At 38.5% G+C, this 22,476-nt stretch overlaps 1 protein-coding gene and 1 long non-coding RNA gene across 5 annotated transcripts in view; both read right to left on the bottom strand.

Annotated features, from left to right (window-relative positions):
* Positions 1-1,504: 1,504 nt before the first annotated feature.
* Positions 1,505-6,054, bottom strand: LOC115272027 (olfactory receptor 52H1-like). The gene has a single exon (XM_029915025.1). The coding sequence runs from the start codon at positions 3,093-3,095 to the stop codon at positions 2,169-2,171; it is 927 nt and encodes a 308-aa protein (XP_029770885.1). The 5' UTR covers positions 3,096-6,054; the 3' UTR covers positions 1,505-2,168.
* A 9,325-nt stretch (positions 6,055-15,379) lies between these two features.
* The window catches only part of LOC115272029, an 11,626-nt gene continuing 4,529 nt past the window's right edge, over positions 15,380-22,476 (bottom strand). The window contains exons 3-5 of one of the 4 annotated variants that reach the window (XR_003900205.1): positions 21,058-21,080; positions 15,761-16,541; positions 15,380-15,669 (exon numbers count right to left, since the gene is read on the bottom strand). This is a non-coding gene — a long non-coding RNA (uncharacterized LOC115272029). Of the gene's footprint in view, positions 16,542-21,039; positions 21,081-22,476 lie in introns of all 4 variants that reach the window. The other 3 variants (XR_003900207.1, XR_003900206.1, XR_003900204.1) reach the window with 3 other exon arrangements.

Here is a 22,476-nt window from a genome sequence, read left to right as displayed (position 1 = left end):
ACAGACACACACACACACACACACACACAGATCTTATCTCATTATGCCAATTTTACTCGTTACGTCTTACTCCCAAGTAGCTTAAAATGCTCATCTTTATTAAATTTATAGCTTCTTTTTCAGTGAAAATTTTAGGAAATGGGCATTTTCATGCCGAGATAGTTTCTTAAGAGGAACATAGATGAATCCAACTCCACTCAATACACACTCTAGTCCACACCAAGTTGTTGTTTTATTTTTTTTTAATGTTTATTTATTTAATTTGAGAGCTAGAGCAAGAGAAAGAGTAAGGGTGGGGCAGAAAAAGAGGGAGAGAGAGAATACCAAGCAGGCTCTGCACTCTCATCATGGAGCCCAACATGGGGCTCGATCTCATGAACTATGAAATCATGACTTGAGCTGAAATCAAGAGTCAGATGTTTAGCTGATTGAACACCCAGGTGCCCTGTGTTGTTGTTGTTCTTGTTGTTGTTGTTTTAAATAACAGGACATTTAGTATGAAACACACAAAAAGAACATAGCTTCTGAAGTTACTTGCTCAAAGAGTCAGGGATGTGCAAATTAAGGAAAATAAACATAAGTGAAGTATAAATAAAGGTAAATTAAATATAAGGCTTTGAGTTTCACAAAAGACTGCTCCTATTACTGCATTGATTCCCAAGGACAATATTATGCATGATCTTGAGGACACTGGAATTATTGAAGACATTAAAGGTACAGAGTGACACAATCATACGAGTTAAAAATGATCACTCCAGCTTTTCCAGAGAGAGTGGATTGAAGGGAGCTCCTCTACAAAGATGACTTCAAAATACTCTCAGAGAGACAAATAATAGAAAGAGGCCCAGGTGAGCTCAATGGTCATAATAAAGGTCAGAATGCCATGTATATATCTACAGGTATGACTTATCAGCACCTTCAAATCAAACATTGAACTCAAATATTGAATTAATTTTGTTGGACCGTGATATAAGACAAATCAAGGATGAGCCACGAACTTCTGGCTTGGGAATTCATGTTGGTGGTAGTGCCATTTGCTGTAAAAGAAGACCAAAAAGGAAGGGCACTTTTTATGAGGGAAGTTAGTGAGCTTCCAGGTCAGTTTTGGAGAAATTAAGTCTAAGGAGTTTGTAAGCCATTCAAGTGAGTAGATACCCAAGAAACAATTTTATAGAGAATTCTGAATCAGACAGATCTGGGTTTGAAACCTAAGTCTACTGATTGTCTTTGTGTAATCTTTCTAAGGTCTCCATTTCCTCATCTGTGAAATGAATGAACTCATATTACCCTCTCAAAATTATTTTTTCCTTTTTAAAAAATATTTTTAACAAATGTATTTATTTGCTGTTTATTTTTGATAGAAACCAAACAGGGGAAGGGCAGAGAGAAAGAGAGAGAGAGAAAGAATCCCAGGCAGGCTCCACACTGTGAGCACAGAGCCCAATGTGGGGCTTAAACTACAAACTGGGCGATCATGACTGAGCAGAAATCAAAAGTTGGATGCTTACCTGACTGAGCCATAATTATTTTTCATTAAATTAATTAATATTTATAAAATATAGGTCACAGCTTGTGAAAATCTTCTTGGAGTGCCCAATTGAAGAAAATAGATACAAAAAACAACAAGTTTCATGTAAGTTGAGATGGGTAGGGGGAAATGTAAAGCAAGTATAGGACACAGGAGGAGGGGTTAATAATGGGCAGACTCAGGACTAAACCACAAAGCATCAAGCTTAGTAGTTGTAATAGACAGAACTGAGAGCTACTTAAAGAGGGAAGACAGGAGCCTTTGTCTTTAACTCAGGAACTCAGAAGCACAGGGGTGAGTTGTATATTAAGAAATACCTAACCTTCAAATATCTCAAAATTAGCAATAGGAAAGAAGTCAACCTTAGTATCAGTGCTCTTCTGTACCCATCATCAGCTTCCTCGTCCAGGTGGTGAGAAAACTGAACCAGGAACACCCTTGATTTTCTGGACATCTAGAAGGTTTTCTTTCTTCCTTTCCCCCACCTGTCCATACTTTGCACATGGCTGGAACTCGAAAATTTCAAGCGAACAAGAGTTACAGCTTTATTTTTATAGGTTCCTATGTTATACAAAATCTCACCTACTTAATGTCACCTAACTTTGTCCATCAGTGGCCCTCCCTAGTCAGTGTGTCCTCTTCAAAGAAAAGAGGAGAACAAGTTTGTCCTGATCTGCTTGGTCTTCACTCCATAGACGACAGGATTTAGAGCAGGGGGGATGGCCACATAGAGGTTGGCAAATAGGATGAGTACATTTCGAGGGACACTGTGACCAAAGCGATGTGCAAGGGTGGAGAAGGCGGCAGGTATGTAAAACATGAGGATGACGCTGACATGGGAACCACAGGTGCTGAGGGCTTTTTGGCGGGCACCCTGGGATGACAGGTGAAAGACAGCATGGAGGATGAAGGTATAGGAAACAGCAATGAAGATCACATCTGAGACGACAGTCATGAGAGGGACAGAAAATCCGTACCAGATGTTGATGGAGATGTCAGCAGAGGAAAGCCGAGCAACCCCAATGTGCTCACAGTATGTGTGCTGTATGATGCGTGTCCCACAGAAGGGTAACCGTTTCAGTAGAAAGACATCTGGCAAGATGACAGAGAAGCTCCTCACGACAATGCTCACCATAAGCTTGATGGTCTCCTGCTGAGTCCGGATGGTGCTGTATCTCAAGGGAAAGCAGATGGCCACATAGCGATCAAATGCCATGGCCAACAGGATGGCTGAATCCACCACAAAGCTGAAGTGAAGGAAGAACATCTGGGTGAGACAGCCAGAGAAGGTTATTTCCTGGGAACCCAGCCACAGGTTACTGAGCAGTTTGGGCACTATGGCAGTGGACAGGAGGAGGTCCGTGGTAGCCAGCATAGCTAGGAAGAAGAACATGGGCTCGTGGAGGCTGTGCTCGGTTGCAATGAGGTAGACAAGGATGAAGTTGCCCACAATAGCCAAAACGTAGATGACACAAAAGGGAATCCCAATCCAGATGTGGAACTCATCCAGGCCAGGTATGCCCACAAGGATAAAGGAACTGGGATTGTAGCAGCTCAGATTAGGCATGGTCCCTTCAGTCTGGGATCCACTGGCTTTTGAACCCTGAGGACAAACAGCTTTCAGAATGGGCTGTAAAAGACATTTGCACTTGGCTACTGACCATGGTCGGGACTGCAACTGTCACATTCAGGGTTTCTGCTGGAGAATCACCTCTGTCCCCTGATGTTGGCACCTGCAGAATTGACCTGTTAGTGTTCCCTTTTCATTGCCATTGGCCCCATTTCATTTCCTTATACATTTATTAAGAAACCTTAAAGAATTGTTATTTTTGTAGGTCAGCAATTTCATATGCTGATCCTTTCTCAGTGTAGATTATGTGGGATGGGCACAGGTTCAAATGGAAAAAGAAAACAATATATATGAGGAGAAGAAGGCTTGTGTATGTAAGGGAGAAGATAGGGGAGAGAGAGAAGGAGGAAATACTAAAGCTATGAAATGGGATGATCTGTAAATAATGGAGTTTTATAGACCAAATATTATGTTTCCAAAAATGGTTTTGATAAAAAAAATTAAACTGAAAATTTTCAATAAAGTAATGAATAATGAAAAATGCAGGAAAAAACAAAGGACAGATTTCAGTGCCATTGGTGGAGTTTTGTTGCACAGGGATTGAACTGTGGTCCCAATGAGGAGGGATGCTTCCTGGGATGTGAAAATAAGAGAATGCAACCACCAGAAAATGCACAGGGACGGGTAAGCAGTAGTCCCCTGACTCAGACAAAAGGCAGTGAGGTCGGAGGATGATTTATGGCCTCAGGGGCGGTGCCCTAGCCTTGGAGGATCTCTGATCCCTAACTTAGTAGGGAAATGGCCCTCCCCGCTGGAGAGTCTGACAGCGCCTCTGTAACAGATACTAGTCAGTGTGATTGGCTTGGTCAAAGTCAAGAAGAGCAGATTCTCACGACCTAGAGATGAACTTAAAAATAATAAAGTAGTGCTGCCCTTATGTTTTCCTTTTTGGTCTACGGGATCATGGACCCCATCTATGGGAATCTCTAGCTTTGCACTGAATAGTTGGCCTTTGGAGGTGCCTTATGCATTTTAGTTTTAACTCCATTGTATGATCTATTTTATAAAGTACTTTTGAAAAGGGTACCTGCAATGGTGACAAGCAAGGGGTGCAGCAATGGAGAGGCCAGTGCAGCTGGAGCCCTCCTTCCACCAGTTTAGGAGCAGTTAGTGCTCACCCTCTCCACCAAATCTACAAAGTCATCCGAAGAGCTTTGAAGGAAAGGAAGCGGATCATGTGGACATGCCACAGCAGTTCTATATTATTGTGTTTGGTAGGAATCTGTAGTTTTGTGACAAGGAAGGGGGACTTTGTGACATCTCTGCCAGAACCCCTGTCAAAACCTTACATAGTGAGGTTCCCTCACATAGGGGACGATTTGGTCATTGCCAGTGTCCTTAATTTGCCAAAGTGGACAAAACATCTACCTGGCTGGGGGGGATGTAGCTAGTTCCCACCGTCCCAAAGCGGCACCCCTACTCTGCCCCAACCACACCTCATCCTCCAAGCCCGTGAGAATGTATGTTCTAGGTTTGATATGCAGCTCTGATTTAGGTTAAATGCCTGTGGGCATGGAACTTATTTGAATAATGGTAACGACAGTCTTCATAAAAATTGTCCCTAAAATGTTAGGGACCCCTCATCTCCTGTGGTATGAAAAGTGGATAGACTGCGAAAGCCCAAAAATGTCTTTATAGTTTAGGATAGACTGCAACTCAGTCTCTTGAAGCATAGACTCACTGCCTCTTGACAAGAAGCACATTTCCTCGTGGTCACAGGGGATACATTGAAAGGGAAGAAAAATAAACTACTAATCATTAAAACTGCAAAGGACATCAACAGAAAACATACATTCCACAGTTTGCTGCTTCAGTCTGAATATGCTCTGACTTCACTTCTTTACCCAAAGAGCTGTTCTTTTCTTCTGGATTCCCCGCCGTGTTACTGGTCATGTTAGTCACTCTGCACATGTAATCAATCGTTTTCTGCCAGGAGCTGTCTCCTTATGGAATCACTGGTACCAGAAGGACGCCTTCCTTCCTGAGTCCTGTCCTCCAGGGCACAGACCCTACTTGCACACAGCCAACCAAGGCTACATTATCTGATAAAGATAAAAGAGCCAGTGTAGCGTTTTTCTCTCCCTAATTGGCTGTAGTTTTCATCTCACCCAACTGTCTTCTATCTCTTGCTTTACAGTCTTAGAAAGTATTTGTTTAGAAGGAAAACAAGGCAACAAGTAAAATTTTATCAGGGGAGAGGTGCCACAAAGGGTACAAAGAATATTTTCATGCTTTACCTTATGTTCCCAGGAGACAGAACTCAGGCTTATGGGTCCCACCAGTTTTTCAACCCCAGACAAAGGAAGAGGTCAAATATATTAACTCCTCTCCCTTGAGATGGGATGTAGGTTGTTGATGTTAGTAGGTGTGGATATTAGACGCCTAGGAGATTCACTCTAGGCAATTTAGACACAGAAAGTTGAGACAGAATTCTCAAAGGCCTCAAAATGTTCCTGTACATGCAGTATTCTTTAGTTAGTCTGTTTCTATAACCTGGCACCAATATTGTATAAATACAATTAAAGTTTTCTAGTCTTGGTATTGGGATGTAATACCTTCGACTTTCCCCCCTGCCAAAATTTCTTAGCCATTCTTTGCACTTTGCATTTCCAAAAATTTTATAAGCAGTTTCTCAACTTATAAATATATACACACACAAACACACACACACATACACACACACACACACACACTTGGAGTTTTTGTTTTAGTTACATTGTATGAGTACATTAATATGGAAATACTTGATATGTTTATAATGTTATGACTTTATGTTATAAATATGACATACTCCCCTATTAATGTAGTCATATTTTAATTTCACTAATAATGCATTAAAAAACTGACTTGAAAACATATCTGCATGCCAGGTTCATTGCACCATAGCCAAAATATGGAAACAACCTAAGTGTCCATTCATGGATGAATGAAAAAGAAAATGAGTATAGATGTAGATTTAGAGACAAATATCTATAGATAGATATATAGATACATATAGTGAAATACTATTTAGCTATAAAAAAAAACAATGAAATCTTGCCATTTGTGACAACACAGATGGACCTTGAGGGCATTATGCTAAGTGCAATCCGTCAGACAGAGAAAGACAAATATTATATGACTTATATGTGGAATCTTAACAAAATAAAATCAAGCAAACAAAAAAACAGAGAAGAGACTGGTGGTTACCAGAGGAGGGGAGTGAGTGGTGGGCAAAGTGGGTGAAAGTGGTCAAAAGGTACAAGCTTCCAGTTATGAAATAAATAAGTCATGGAAAGATAGTATACAGTTTGGTAACTATAATTAATAATGCTGCACTGTGTATTTAAGAGTTGTGAGAGAGTAGATCTTAAAAGTTCTCATCACAATAAAAACAAGTTTGTAACTATGTATGGTGACGGATGTTAACTAGACTTATTGTGGTAATCATTTTGTAACATGTACAACTTTTTAAAGTTTATTTATTTTGAAAGAGATAGTGAATGAAAGTGGGGGAGGGGCAGAGAGAGAGGAAGAAAGAGAATCCCAAGCAGTCTCTGTGCTGTCAGTACAGAGCCCAACACTGGGCTCAAAGTCAAGAACTGCAAAATCATGACCTGAGCCAAAATCAAGAGTTTGAGGCTTAACCGGCTGGTCCACCTTGGTGTCCCAATGTATACAAGTATTGAATCATTATGTTGTCCGCCTGAAATGAATATAATCTTATATGTCAATTATACCTTAATTTAAAAATACAGATGTTCTGTTTTTGAGGGATGCATGGTATTTTTCTATAGCTATTATAAAATGTTATCACAGACTCCACAGCTTAAAATGCTTAAATTAAAATCGTCCTAATCATCTACCAGTTTTGTAGTTCAGAAGTCCAGGCTTGGTCTCACTGGGCTAAATCAAGGTGTCGAAAAGGCTTCTTTTCTCTCTGGAAGTTGAGAAGAAAAACTCTTCCCTTGCTTTTTCTAGTATCTAGAAGTTGCCTTCCTCCATCATCAGAAAAAGCTATATTACTTCAGCCCTTCTTCCATATTCAACTTTCCTCTGACACTGCCCTCCTTCACCCTCTTCTACTCTGGAGAATCTCTGTGATTGAGGTGCCTGGAGGACTCAGTTGCTTCGGCGGCTGACATCGGCTCAGGTCATGATCTTGCAGCTGGTGAGTCTGTGCTGACAGCTCAGAGCCTGGAGCCTGCTTCAGATTCTGAGTCTCCCTCTCTCTCTGCCCCTCTCCATACACTCTGTGTCTCTCTTCCTCTCAAAAATAAGTAAATGTTAAAAAGAAATTAAGAATCTCTATGATTATATTTGAGTCAGCTAGATATTCCAGGAAAATCTCCCTAGTTTAAGGTCTACTGATTAGTTAAATCTGATGGTCACCTAAATTTTTTTGCCATCTAACCTACCATAATCACAGAGGTCTGCAATGGGGATACCATCTGAGTGGCTGTTATTCAGACATTATTCTGCCTACCACACCAAATTTCAGAGTGTGTAAATGATGTCTGTAACACTCACTATTCTTTTTTTTTTGCATCAAAATGTTTTCTTTATTTTTTTGAGAATATTTGTTTTTTTAATTGTTTATTGTCAAATTGGTTTCCAAACAACACCCAGTGCTCTTCCACAGAAGTGCCATCCTCCATCACCACCACCTCTTTTCCCCCCTCCCCCTTCCCCTTCAACCCTCAGTTCGTTTTCAGTATTCAATAGTCTCTCAAGTTTTGCGTCCCTCTCTCCCCAACTCTCTTTCCATCTTCCCCTCCTCCTGGTCCTCCATTACATTTCTCCTCTTCTCCTGTTAGACCTATGGGTGCAAATATATGGTATCTGTCCTTCTCTGCCTGATTTATTTTGCTTAGCATGACCCCCTCGAGGTCCATCCACTTTCCTACAAATGACCAGATTTCATTCTTTCTCATTGCCATATAATACTCCATTGTGTATATATATATATATATATATATATATATATATATATATATATATACCACATTGTCGTGATCCACTCATCACCTTTCCATGTTTTGGCTATTGTTGACAGTGCTGCTATGAACATTGGGGTACATGTGCCCCTATGTATCAGCATTTCTGTATAACTTGGGTAAATCTCTAGCAGTGCTATTGCTGGGTCATAGGGGAATTCTACTGATAATTTTTTGAGGAACCTCCACACTGTTTTCCAGAGTGGCTGCACCACGTTACATTCCCACCAATAGTTAGGAATGTGCTCGTCTCTCCACACCCTCGCCAGCATCTATAGTCTCTGGATTTGTTCATTTTAGCCACTCTGACTGGATGAGGTGGTATCTCAGTGTGGTTTTGATTTTTATTTCCCTGATGATGATTGATGTTGAGCATTATTTCATGTGCCTATATGCCATTTGGATGTCCTCTTTGGAGAAGTATCTGTTTACGTCTTCTGCCCATTTCTTCACTGGGTTCTTTGTTTTTTGGGTGTGGAGCTTGGTGAGTTCCTTGTAGTTTGGATACTAGCCCTTTATCTGATATGTCATTTGCAACTATCTTTTCCCATTCTGTCAGTTGCCTATTAGTTTTCTTGATGGTTTCCTTTGCAGTGCAGAAGCTTTTTATCTTGATGAAGTCCCAAGAGTTCAGTTTTGCTTTCACTTCTCTTGCCTTTGGGGATGTGTCAAGTAGGAAATTGCTGTGGTGGAGGTCTAGGAGGTTGTTTCCTACTTTCTTCTCAAGGGTTTTGATGGTTTCCTGTCTCACATTCAGGTCCTTCAGCCATTTTGAGTTAATTTTTGTGTATGGTGTAAGAGAGTGGTCTAGTTTCATTCTTCTACATGTTGCTATCCAGTTCTCCCAGCACCACCTGCTAAAGAGGCAGTCTTTTTTCTGTCAGATTCTCTTTCTGCTTCGTCAAAAATTAATTGGCCGTACATTTGTGGGCCCAGTTCTGGGTTCTCTATTCTATTCCATTGGTCTATGTGTCTGTTTTTTGTGCCAATACCATACTGTCTTGATGATGACAGCTTTGTAGTAGAGGTTAAAGTCTGGGATTGTGATGCCTCCCCTTTTGGTTTTCTTCTTCAATATGATTTTGGCTATTCGGGGTCTTTTGTGGTTCCATATGAGTTTGAGAATAGTTTGTTCTAGCTTTGAGAAGAATGTTGGTGCAATTTTGATGGGGATTGCATTGAATGTGTAGATTGCTTTGGGTAGTAATGACATTTTCACAATGTTTATTCTTCTGATCCATGAAAGGGAATGTTTTTCCATTTCTTAGTATCTTCTTCAATCTATTTCATAAGTTTTCAATAGTTTTCATCATATAGGTCTTTTACATCTTTGGTTAGGTTTACTCCTAGGTATTTGATGGTTTTTCGTGCAATCATGAATGGGATCCATTATTTATTTCTCTTTCTGCTGCTTCATTATTGGTGTATAGGAATGCAACTGATTTCTGTACATGGATTTTGTACCCTGCAACTTTACTAAATTCATTGATCAGTTCTAAAGGCTTCTGGTGGAGTCTGCCGGGTTTTCCATGTAGAGTATCATGTCATCTGCAGAAAGTGAAAGTTTGACTCTTCTTTGCCAATTCTGATGCCTTTTCTTTCCTTTTGTTGTCTGATTGCTGATGCTAGGACTTCCAGCACTATGTTAAACAACAGTGGTGAGGGGGACACCCCAGTCGTGTCCCTGATCTCAGGGGGAAAGCTCTCAGATTTTCCCCATTGCAGATGATATTAGTTGTGGGCTTTTCAGAAACTGCCTTTATAGTGTTTAGGTAAGTTCCTTCTATTCTGACTTTCTCAAGGGTTTTTATTAAGAAAGGGTGCTATATTTTGGCAAATGCGTTTTCAGCATCTATCAACAGGATCATATGGTTTTTATTCTTTCTTTTGATAATGTGATGTATCATATTGATGGATTTGCGAATATTGAACCAGCCCTGTAACTCAGGAATGAATTGCACTTGATCATGATGGATAATTCTTTTTATATGCTGTTGAATTTTATTTGCTAGTATCTTGTTGAGTATTTTTGCATCTGTTTTCATTAAAGATATTGGTCTGTCGTTCTCTTTTTTGTCTGGGTCTCTGTCTTCTTTGGGTATCAAGGTGATGCTGGCTTTGTAGAATGAGTTTAGAAGTTTTCCTTCTATTTATATTTTTTGGAATAGTTTGAGAAGAATGGGTATGAGCTCTGCTTTAAATGTCTAGTAGAATTCCCCTGGGAAGCCTTCTGGCCCTGGGCTTTTATTCGTTGGGAGATTTTTCATAACGGATTTGATTTCTTCACTGGTTATAGGTCTCTTCATGCTTTCTATCTCTTCCCGTTTGAATTTTGGCAGTGCATGTGCATTTAGGAATTTGTCCAATTCTTTTGTGTTGTCCAGTTTGTTGGCATATAATATTTCATAGTAATCTCTGATGATTGTTTGTATTTCTAATGGATTGGTTGTAATAGATCCTTTTTCATTCATGATTTTGTCTATCTGGGTACTCTCTCTTTTCTTTCTGAGGAGCCAGGCTAGAGGTTTATCGATTTTGTTTATTTTTTCAAAGAACCAACTCTTGGTTTCATTAATCTGCTAGACTGTTTTTTGGATTTTATATTGTTTATTTCTGCCCTGATCTTTATTATTTCCTTTCTTCTGCTGGGTTTGGGGTGCTCTTGCTGCTTCCCTTCTAGTTCCAGTAGGTGCTCTGTTAGATTTTGAATTTGCGCTTTTTCTAGTTTGTTGAAATTAGTCTGGATTGCAATATACTTTCCTCTTAGGACTGCCTTTTCTATGTCCCCAAAATTTTGGATTGTTGTATTTTAATTTTCATTTGTTTCCATATATTTTTAAATTTCTTTTCGAATTGCCTGCTTAGCCTAATCATTCTTCAGTAGGGTGGTTTTTAACCTCCACATTTTTGGAGGTTTTCCAGACTTTTTCTTGTGGTTAATTTCAAATTTCATAGCATTGTGATCTGAAAGTGTGCATGGTATGATCTCTATTTATTTATACTTATGGAGAGCTGTTTTATGCCCAAGTATGTGATCTATCTTGGAGAATGTGCCTCGTGCACTCGAGAAGAAGGTGAATTTCCTAACTACAGGATGCAGAGTTCTAAATATATCTATCAATTTCATCTGTTCCAATATGTCATTCAGGTGCATGGCTTCTTTAGTGATTTTCTGTCTGGTTGATCTGTCCATTGCTGTCAGTGGAGTATTAAAGTCCCCTGCAATTAGCACATTTTTGTCAATAAGATTGTTTCTTTCTGTGATTAATTGTTTTATGTATTTGGGTGCTCCCGAATTTGACACATAGATATTTATAATTGTTAACTCTTCCTGATGAAGAGATCCTGTAATTATTATGTAATGTCCTTCTTCATCTCTTGTTACTGCCTTTACTTTAAAGTCCAGTTTGTCTGATATAAGTATGGTTACTCCACCTTTCTTTTGGCTTCCAGTCGCATGATAGATATTTCTCCATCCCTTTACTTTCAACCTGAAGGTATCTTCAGGTCAAAAATGAGTCTCTTGTAGGCAGCAAATAGATGGATTTTTTTTTTTATCCATTCTGCTACCCTGTGTCATTTGGTTGGAGCATTCAGTCCATTTACATTCAGTGTTATTATTTAAAAATGTGAGTTTAGAGTCATTGTGTTCTCCATAGAATTCATGTTTATAGTGGTGTCTCTGGCACCTTGAATTTTTTGCAACATTTCCCTCATAGAGTCCCTATTAGGATTTCTTGTAGGGCTGGTTTGGTGTTCATGAATTCTCTCAATTGTGTTTATTTTGGAACACCTTTATCTCTCCTATTTTGAATGACAGGCTTGCTGGATAAAGAATTCTTGGATGCATGCTTTTTCTGTTCATCACATTGAAGATTTCCTGCCATTCCTTCCTGGCCTGCCAAGTTTCATTAGATAGGACCACTCTGATATGTTTCCCTTTGTACATGATGGCCCTTTTCTCCTAGCTGCTCTCAGTATTCTCTCTTTATCTTTATATTTTGCAGTTTCACTATGATATGTCATGCCGAAGGTCAATTCAAATTACGTCCTAAGGGGGTTCTATGTGCCTCTTGATTTTGAATGTCTATTTCTTTTCCCATATTTAGGAAATTCTGTTATAATTTGGTTTAGTATCTCCTCAGGACCTTTCTCTCTGTCTTCCTCTTCAGGAATTCCTATGATACGGATGTTGTTCTGTTTGATTGTATCACTCGGGTCTCAAATTCTCCTTTCCTGCTCCTGGATCAATTTCTCGCTCTCTTTTTCAGCTTCCTCTTTTTCTATAACTATATCTTCTAATTCACCTATTCTTCTCTCTGCCTCTTCAATCCTTGAGGTGGCTGCTTCCATTTTATTATTCACCTCATTTATAGCTTTTTTTAAAAACTCATCACACCTATTTTCAAAGTTCCTATTCATTGTCTCAGTTGCTTCATTGATGCTTTTTTCAACCCCAGTGATTAATATTATGACATGTTTTTTAAATTCTTGATCCGATATGTTGTCTAGATCTGCCTTGAGCAGTTCTGTGGCTGCGACTTCTTCACAGGCTGTGGAGGTTCTTCAGGGGAGAGTTCCTTCGTTTTGTAATTTTTGCTAATTTTCTGTCTCCTGTCAGCCTTAGAAAGCTCATTGTGCACTGTGCACCTGTTAATATTGCTCTGTTAAAGGAGGCTTATTGACTGTCCAGGGCCTGTTGTTTAAGGAAATATGCTTTTAATGGTGTCAGTTTCTCTTGTTGTGCCTTTGAATAATTATTTCCCTACTCAGAGATATATGGGATTTGCCATTATGCACACTTTGGCTTGTTTCTTGGGATAGCCCTAAGAAGGAAAACAGACAGACAAACACAGAGGAAACAGAAGCACACAAATGCACAGACAAATCAAACAAACAAATTAAAATGTGGAAAAGAAAGAAAGAAAATGGAGAGGGAAGAGAGGAAAAGAAGAAAAGGAAAAAAAAGGGTGGTGAGAGACAACAAAGGACAATGGATAGTCTAAAAGTGTATGACCAGTTGAGGGGAGATATAAGGATGAGATACAGGAGAATATATCTGGATTGCAAGAAAGAAAGAAAAGAAAAAAGAAAAAAGAAAGAGGGTGAAAGGAGAAAGGAAAATGAGTAAATTTTTTAAAATTTAAGTAAAAAAGGTAATAATGATAAAAAATAAGTGCAAAAAAAAAAAAAGAAAAAAAGAAGAAAAAAGAAAAAAAAGAGCTGCAGCTCCCCCTTGCAGATAGGTTTGGTTTTGTGTAGTTGGTCTCGGGGGCTGCTCTCCAAGGCTCTGCCTTGGTGGCTGCAGAGAGTAGAATGGCGTCACCCCAAGCTCTGCTGGAACTAAGCACTGCAGGCCACACTAATGAGTCTGATCTCCTTGTGAAGCAGCTGAGCCAAGTTGTATTTTCCAGGCTCGTCTCAGTTAAAAGTCCTAGTCCATGCACTTTTATGCTACCACAGATGAGATGTACTTGCTTTGGCAGCTGGCTTCTTAGAGGGAGGGAGCAGTTTCTCTAGACGCTGGCAGGGATTTATGCTGCTGCTACTGGAGGCGAGGTGCACGCCCTCACAGACTGCCACTGACTCCCAGCCCCCAGCTCGGATAGCGATTCCGTAGGGGGAGGGATCAGTTTCTCTTGGCTCAGGCCGGGATTTGTGCTGCCACTTCTTGAGGCGAGGTGTGCTGCCTGAGGTAAGGTATGTAGCAGGAGGTGAAGTGCACGCCCTCACAGACACCTCTGGACTCCCAGCCCCCAGCCAGGATCGTGATCACAGTAGAGGGAGGGAGCAGTTTCTCTTGGCACTGGCTGCAATTTGTGCTGCTGCTGCCCAAGGCGCCAGGCTCTGCTAGAAATGAGCTGCGCACTCCTGTGGTTGGAGCATGCTCCACGGCCTCCACTGCCACCAACTCCCTGCCGGTATTGCATAGGGGTGGGGGCTATTTTTTCCCTGTTCACACCCGGTATTAGGGATTCCCATGGCCAATGCTGGAGGCGAGATGCACCATGGAAATAAGGTGTGTGCTCTCGCTCCCATAGCTGAGGCCTAAGTGAGTGCCCCTGGCACCGCAGCCGAGGCCACTGACTCCCTGCCAGGATGGCACAGGGCTGGAAGCTGTTCTTTCCCTTGTGCCACCCAGGTTCGGGATTTGGGCTACCCAGAAGTTATATATGGAGTGAGAGTTTCTCTCTCCGAGCGTGGTTAAACATTCTTTATCTCTTCCCCAGAGACAGTACTATGAGCATGTTCAGTTTCTCTTTCTCTTCCCTTGGTCTCTCAGGGACTCCTCATGCTTGCCCCACGTTTGGCTGGGGCTCCCACCTCCCCTGCCCTTCTCAGGCTGGCCTGTTTTCTAATCTCCCCAGTTCGCACTCACTCACCCAGGCATCTTTGAGGTTGTCTTCTTTCTGGAGTCTGTATTTTCTCCTTCCGCTATAGCAGATGAGAGTAATGTCCTTCTCAGTTCGATAGATAAGGCAGACTCTCCACTTCACGAAGTATTTTTAAAAAGGTTGTGTGTATCACCTAAAATATTTTCTTAACCATTTTTTAACAAAGATTTTCTGAAAGGGAATCAGAACAATAAACTCTTATAAAATGATAAATCATGCAGGAATATATAGTCAATAATATTGAAATATCTGCGTATGGCGACAGAGGGTAACTATGCTTACTGTGGTGAACATTTTGAAATGTGTATAATTGTTGAATCATGGTGCTGTACACCTGAAACTATTGTAATATTACATGTCAACTATACTCCAATGCAAAAATATTTAAATGATGAATTAATCTACAAAATATGTTTAAAGTTCTTCTCAGTCAAAGACATGAGTATAAAGACACCATATGTGGGATGCCTGGGAGGCACAGTTGGTTAAGTGCCTGACTCTTGATTTTGGTTGAGGTCATGATCTCACAGTTCATGAGATCGAGCCCTGTGTTGAGCTCTGCACTGATAGCACAGAGCCTGCTTGGGATTTCCTCGCTCCCTCTTTCTCTCTGCCCCTTCCATGTTCTCTCTCTCTATCTCTCTCAAAATGAGTAAATAAACATTTTTTAAAAAGAAATTTTAAAAAGACACCATATGTAAGCCAAAGTCAGAGAGAAAATAGTTCAATATTCACCCAACAAATATTTGACAAAAACCTTGTATCCAGAATCTACACAGAACTTCACAAATCAATAATAAAAAAGACAAAATGATCTAATTTTAAAATGAGCAAATTATTTGAACTGACATGTCATTCTAATTTTAAAATTAGGGAAGAATTTGGAAATAAAGTTATGAATGGCCAAGGTGCACATAAAAAAAGTTCTTACCATAGTGAATTCAGGATATGCACATTAAAATCACAATGAAATAACACTAAAAATCACTAAAGTGCTTAAAATTACAATGACGTCCACATTCATATGTTGGCAAGGATATGTAGCAATTTGGATCCTCGTATGTTGTTGGTGGGTATATAAAATGGTACAATTTTGCGAGAAGATCTACCACTTGTCTTCAAGTGAAATATACATCTATCCTGTAAGAGAGGAATTCCAATTTCAGGTATAGTCTCAAGAAGAATTAAGCACATGTCTACCACAATCCTTGTATAAGAATGTTTTTAATACCTTCATTCATAATATTAAAAAATTGAAGACATTTCAAATGTGTCTCAACAGGAGATTGGATACATAGTGTATCTTCATACAGTGGAATGTTAATCAGCTATGGAAGAGAACAAACCACTGATAAATAACACAATATGAATAAAGAACAAACATGTTACATTACATGAAAGAAGGTTTACACAATGGAGTTTATACTATATGATTCCATTCATCAGAAGATCCAGACAGGTAAAATTGAGATTGAACTTCAAATAGTGGAGGAATTCATTCTATCAAAACAACCTTCCCATAGATAACTTCAAATCATATGGGTGGTGGGGTGTAAGGAAGGGAGGAGGGAACAAGAATCTGAAGGCACTGTAAAATAATCAAAAACAGTCAGAAAACAAAAAAGGAGTATGCCCTTAGTAAAAAGGAAATAACATTTGGTGACTTTCCTGTTTTTGTATCTTTTCAGCTGAGTTTCCTGTTTTGTATCTTGTCAGTCAGCACAAGGTAACACAATAATAACTTGTAGAGTGGCTCAATTTTATTGACTATATAAAAGTAATTTAGAAAAGAAAATGCAAGTTTACAACATATGCTGGAAAGTGAGGAGAAATACCCACAATAGAAAGAGTTTGAAAATTCTACATATAAATGCTGTCCACATCTCCAAAGAACACACGTTTGAGGAAGACTCTATACAGTTGAACTAGAATTACAAGACCTGAAGAGGTATTTTAGCTGCTACCTACTGCAGAGAAGACAGATGGAATTTGACATTAGCCATGTAAACTGCCTGAAAAAAAAAATAAATTTAATTCAGAAAACTCTAACAGGATCCAGACTTTTTTTCTTTGCAACATATCTTTCACAATTTCCAGAGTACAGTATGCAATCTAAAATTATTAGACATATTTAAACATGACCCATGCTAAGCAAGAAAAAAAGAAAGAAGAAAGAAAGAAAGAGAGAAAGAAAGAAAGAGAGAAAGAAAGAAAGAAAGAAAGAAAGAGAAAGAAAGAAAGAAAGAAAGAAAGAAAGAAAGAAAGAAAGAAAGGAAGGAAGGAAGGAAGGAAGGAAGGAAGGAAGGAAGGAAGGAAGGAAAGAAAGAAAGACAATCCATGGAGAGTGATTCCAAGATAGCCAGATGTTTGAATTAGTGGGCACAGATTATATTTTTTAATGTTTATTTATTTTTGCAAGACAGAGAGAGCATGAGCAGGGGAAGGGAGATAGAGAGGGAGACACAGACTCTGAAGCAGGCTCCATACTGTGAGGTGTCAGCACAGAGTCCAAATGGGGCTTGAAATCTCAAATTGGGAGATCATGACCTGAGCTGAATTTGCCCACCTAACCGACTGAGCCACCCTGGCGCCCCTAGTGGAGACAGACTTTAAAGCAGCTTTAACTATAGTCAGGACAAAGGGATAAATAATGTATCTAATGAATGCACAAGTAGGAAATCTCAGCCGAAAAATGAGCATTATTTTAAAACAATGAAAAGTATGAACTATAAAAACAATAATTGAAATTTTAAAACTACTAAATGGGCTAAAAGAATGATTAGAAATGAGAGAAGAAAGAGAAAGGGAATTTGAAGATAGATTAATAATCGTTATCCAATCTAAGAAAAAAAAACTGTATATCCACCTGTGGAAAAGTGAAACTGGGTCCCTGTATCACACCATACACAAAAATTAACTCAAAATGTATTAAGCACTTATTCACCTTGAAACTATAATTTTGTTAGAAGAAAACATATGAAAAATATCTCTCTGACATGGGTGTGGGCAATAATGACATTAAAAGTGAAGGCTACAAAAGTTTAAAAAAGTGAGCTGGGGCTAGGGAAAAATATTTGCAAATTATGCCTCTAGTAAGAATTTTTACCTAAAATAATAGAAGAAACTCTAACAACTTGATAGCCAAAAAACAAAAACAACCTGATTTTAACCAAAGGACCTGAATAACTATTTCTCCAAAGAAGACATTTGGCCAAAGGTGTATGAAAAGATTTTTATATGTGTTAAGTGTATTACACAGAGGACTAATCATTAGAAAAATGTCAAATCAAAACCAAATTGAGGTATCACCTCACACCCATTAGGATGATTATTATCAAAAAGACAAAAAACAAGTGTTGGTGAGGATGCAGAGAAAAAAGACACCTGCACACTGTTGTGGGAAGGTGAAGTGTTACATCTCTGTTCATAAGAGTATGAAGCTTCCCCAAAAAATGAAGTAGAAACAGCACACGATCCAGCAATCCTACTTCCTGTTATATGTCCAAAGGAAATGAAATCCACATCTTGAAAAGATATCTGCTCTCCCCTGTTCACTGCAGCTTTCTTCACAAGAGCCAAGATAGGAAAATAGCCTAAGTGTTGTCAACAGATGAATGGATAAGGAAAATGTAGTATGTGTAGTATATGCAGCATTATATTAAAGATAATATAGTACACATGCACACACACACACATTCATAAAAGAATATTATTCAAACTTAAAAAGAAGAAATTTCTGCCATTTGTGACAATGTGGCAAAAGTTAGAGAACAAGTCTCAGAAAGTGAGATAAGTCACAGAAAGATAAACTCTGAATGTTTTCACTTATCTGTGGAATCTAATACAGTCAACTTGGGATACCTAGGTAGTAGGTTAAGCCTCCAACTTCAGCGCAGGTCATGATCTCATGGTTCATGGGATTGAGACCCATGTTGGACTCTGTGCTGACAGCACAGAGCCTGCTTGGGATTCTTTCCCTCTCTCTCTCTTTCTGTGCCTCCCCAACATCTGTGCACACTCTCTCTTTTTCAGAAAGAAACATTTAAAATAAAATAAAACCATCAAACTCATAGAAATAGAGTAGAATTGTAGTTACCAGGGGCTGGGGGCTGAGGAAGATGAGGAGGTGCTGGCCAAAGAGTACAAAGTTTTAGTTCTGTGTGTAAATAAGTTCTGGAGATTTAATGTAGGGCATAGTGACTATAGTTAATCATACTGCATTGGATATTTGACATTTGCTAAGAATAAATCTTAGGTTTTCTCACCATGCACAAAAAATAATTACGTGATGTGATGAATATGTTAATTAGCTTGATTGTGGTTAATCATTTCATAATATATACATATATCAATATATTCTTTTGAATACCTTAAATAAATGTATACAATTTTTATTTGTCCATTATATCTCAATAAAGAAGGAAAAGAGTATCCAACTTGAAAAACATATCTTAAAAGCTGGGGAAAAAAAACACAAAGAAGAAAACAGAGTCTCAGTGACTTGTGAAACAAAATAAAAGGAAAAATATACATTTAATTGGGTTTCCAGAATTAGAAGAAAAGGAAAACAATATATATCTGAAAAATATTTAAAGAGATAACAGCCAAAAAATCCCCCTGACTTTATGAAAGCCCTGATTAGAATAAATACAAAGAAAATCAGTTTCAAGCATATCATAGTCAAAGTTCTGAGAAAAATTTGACAGCAGCCAGAGGAAACAACACAGTAAATACAATGAGATTATTGTTGGCCTCTATTTAGAGACATCAAAGACTAGAAGGGAGTGGAATGATATTTTTTTAATTGAAGAATATATATATACATATATATATGTCCACAATTCTGGATGAAATGAAAATATTCTTAATAAGGGCAAATGAAGACATTTTATCAGATCAACAAAAACCATAACTGTTTTTTATAGCCCAAAGTTTAGGAGAAAAAATGAAAGTGGGTTTTTTTTTTAAATTTCTTATCCTAGGGGTGGCTGGGTGGTTCAGTCAGTTAAGTGTCTGACTCTTGATTTCAGCTCAGGTCATGATCTCACAGTTCGTGAGACTGAGCCCCACGAAGAGCTGTGCACTGACAGCGTGGAAACTTCTTGGGGTTCTGTCTCTCTCTTCTCTTGGCCCCTACCCCAGTCACTGCTCGCTCTCTCTCTCTCTCTCTCTCTCTCTCTCAAAATAATAAACATTTTAAAAAATGAAATGAAATAATAAAATAAAATAATAAAATAAAATACAAAACTGTTCTTAAAAACGTCTTGGACGATACCTAATGAAAGTAGACAGAAATAAGGAGGCTAAGATACATCTGTGCTCAGCAGTGCAAAACAGCATAAATTTCTTAGTGAACAGGAAGACCCTAGGCCATCAAGAATGCAGTGAGGGCACACATGCCACTTGTAATGTATCATCAGTTCATTCTAGATTTTGCTAGGTTATATTAAACACCAAAAATATATTATAAAATTGGTCATCTGGCCAGCATCTGACCGGTGGCATGGGTCAGGCTTTTTATACTATTTCATCATTTGCTTCTCACAGTGGCAGTCTGTGTGGGTGGGCCTGATCTAAGACAGTGTCTGTATTTTCCAAGGCCACCCTCACCTCAATTCAGGGGGAGATTGGTCACAAGCTGTTTGCTCTAGGGTAGAGGACACTTTATTCTCCACATTTAGTTGACAATCATGGTCTGCTTATTGATTGTTTACTTGGCCGTGTAGGGTCCTCTCTGCTGAGTATCCAGATGGATCACAAAAACTTACTAAGAGCAGAACTGATTGTTCTCCAAATGTTCCATCTCCCCAGGGAAACTTGCTTTATATGCCAGTCTAAGATTCTCTAGCAGCCCGAACAGCCAGGCCATTTGCTATAGCCCAGGAATCATGGGGAAACATTACAAACATGTGGAAAAGGAGAAGTTAGGACAATTGAATTAATAGTGGTTTGAATTTCATGTGTTTGGGAAAACCCTGATGCTGCCATGTGCGTAGGCCACTTCGGACACAAATAGGCCATATTTTCTACAAGCTGCTAAAGTGTGTACTGAAGTAGAAATTAATTATTGATACCAGGACCAAAGCCACTGTTCCCTGAGACTGGAGTCTTCTTTATTTTTTTGAAGCCCAAATGAAACCACTAGACAGACTTTGTTTCTTCTATCACCAGAGAGAAAAATAAATACAAAGGAGCTGTCTTTGTGGAAAATCTGGGGGTCTGGTAGACAGAGGATAGGACTCTCCTTGAAATAAGACAGGCACCTATGAAATATGGAAACAAGCTGAGGCAAAGACTGAGGTTTGACTAAAGTTAGTGAGATCATAGTCGTATTGGCCCTAACGCTGTGACCTCCCACCACCCAAATTCCTTTAAAAACCTTCACGTTGATCAAAAATTTAAAATGATATAATTCCCTAATTCCCCAGATCTGTGGTTTTTTTAATTCTTATTGATCATAAGATAACTCTCATGGCTATAATTCTGTCTTCACATAGAAAAGGACCATACCTGGTCTTCCACACATACCTTCTCATGACATCAGTCAAATCCTGGGGAGAAGAGAGAAAACATGAGTCAAGTACAAGATTGCTGTGCTTAGAAAAGAAAAGTGCTAGTTAAATTTTAATTTTAGATAAATAACAAATATGCTTTAGTTTAAGCAAGACTCCTGCAATTTTTAGGATGTCCTTCTACTAAAAAATGATTTATCATTTATCTGTAATTCAAATTTAATTATGCATCCTGTATTTGGTCTGGCAACCCTCCAAGGAGTTATAAGTCCTCCTACCTTAAAAAGTTTTATTCACCTTAAACTCCTAACATCCTTTGCTATGGTGTGAAAAAATAAGTGGTCAAAATATGGAGGACAAAATACATGATAAGATCCCAATCAACCATCCTGAGGACTCATGTGAAGATGTTAGAAAGATATTTCCAGTACTTGGAGATAAGATATATTTAAAAGAAGAGAAGAGGCTTGACATTCAAAAAAAATACATTCATGAGAAGACCTCACTAATTCATTATGTTGTTATTTATTATAGAGACAGATAAAGGTGAAACCAATATGTGCCAGACATCATTCCAGGTTCTGGAGAGTCAAAGATGAATAATCAATATTAATAATTCTCCAAAAGTATACTTTCTTTTGCTGCGGGTAAATGCAAACAAACATTTCAAGTAAATGTTTCTCTGGCTTTCCTTCACTCATTCTATACACCTCCTCTCCATTACCTATAGGTTTTCTCACAATATTTAAGTATGAAATAAGCCACAGACACCAGAACCAGAGAAAGTCTAAAATGTAATTTACTATTTCCCAACTATTGATATTCCATTGTCCAAAAATGATACCAGTACTACTCAGTCACTGTCTCAGAAAATATAATATCTTACTCTGAATTCCAATATTGTATTATCATTCCAGTCCATATCCTCAAACTCTTTTATAACCATATTTTTATTCCCATCATAGAACAGAAATGTATTTGGCTTCCCTCTTTTCAGGCTAATCCCTTTTATACCAATGAAGACCTGGCCATCAGTTAGCTCTATATCCTCAGATAAAGTTTTACTCTCTGTATTAGGCTTTTTCGTTGTTATTGTATATGACAAAAAAAAAAACACTAAAACTGGTTTAAATTTAAAAGAAATAAGAATAAATTCAGGGCAGGTGTAACTTTAGTCATAGCTGGTTTTTAAGTGAAAATCTTATCATCAGAATATGTTCTTCTCAAAATTCTATTTTCCACTTGCAATATTGACTTTCTATTTAGGCTCTGTATGGCATCAACTTGAATCTCCTGGTTTATATGATAATCCCTTATATACTACCTGGTGAAAAAGAGAATTTCTCTTTTGATTCATAACAGTAAAATTTGAAGACATAAAAATCATTGACCTGAATTGGGTCAGGTGCATATCTTAAAATAAGTACTGCATGAA

Source organism: Suricata suricatta, chromosome 11 (genome assembly GCF_006229205.1).
Source record: "Suricata suricatta isolate VVHF042 chromosome 11, meerkat_22Aug2017_6uvM2_HiC, whole genome shotgun sequence".
Lineage (NCBI taxonomy): Eukaryota > Metazoa > Chordata > Mammalia > Carnivora > Herpestidae > Suricata > Suricata suricatta.
Note: the sequence above shows the minus strand (reverse complement) of the source record. Positions and strands in the feature narration are given on the sequence as shown.

Coding starts and splice junctions, on each gene's coding strand:
- LOC115272027 (XM_029915025.1), bottom strand. CDS start 3,095: ATGCCTAATCTGAGCTGCTACAATCCCAGTTCCTTTATCCTTGTGGGC.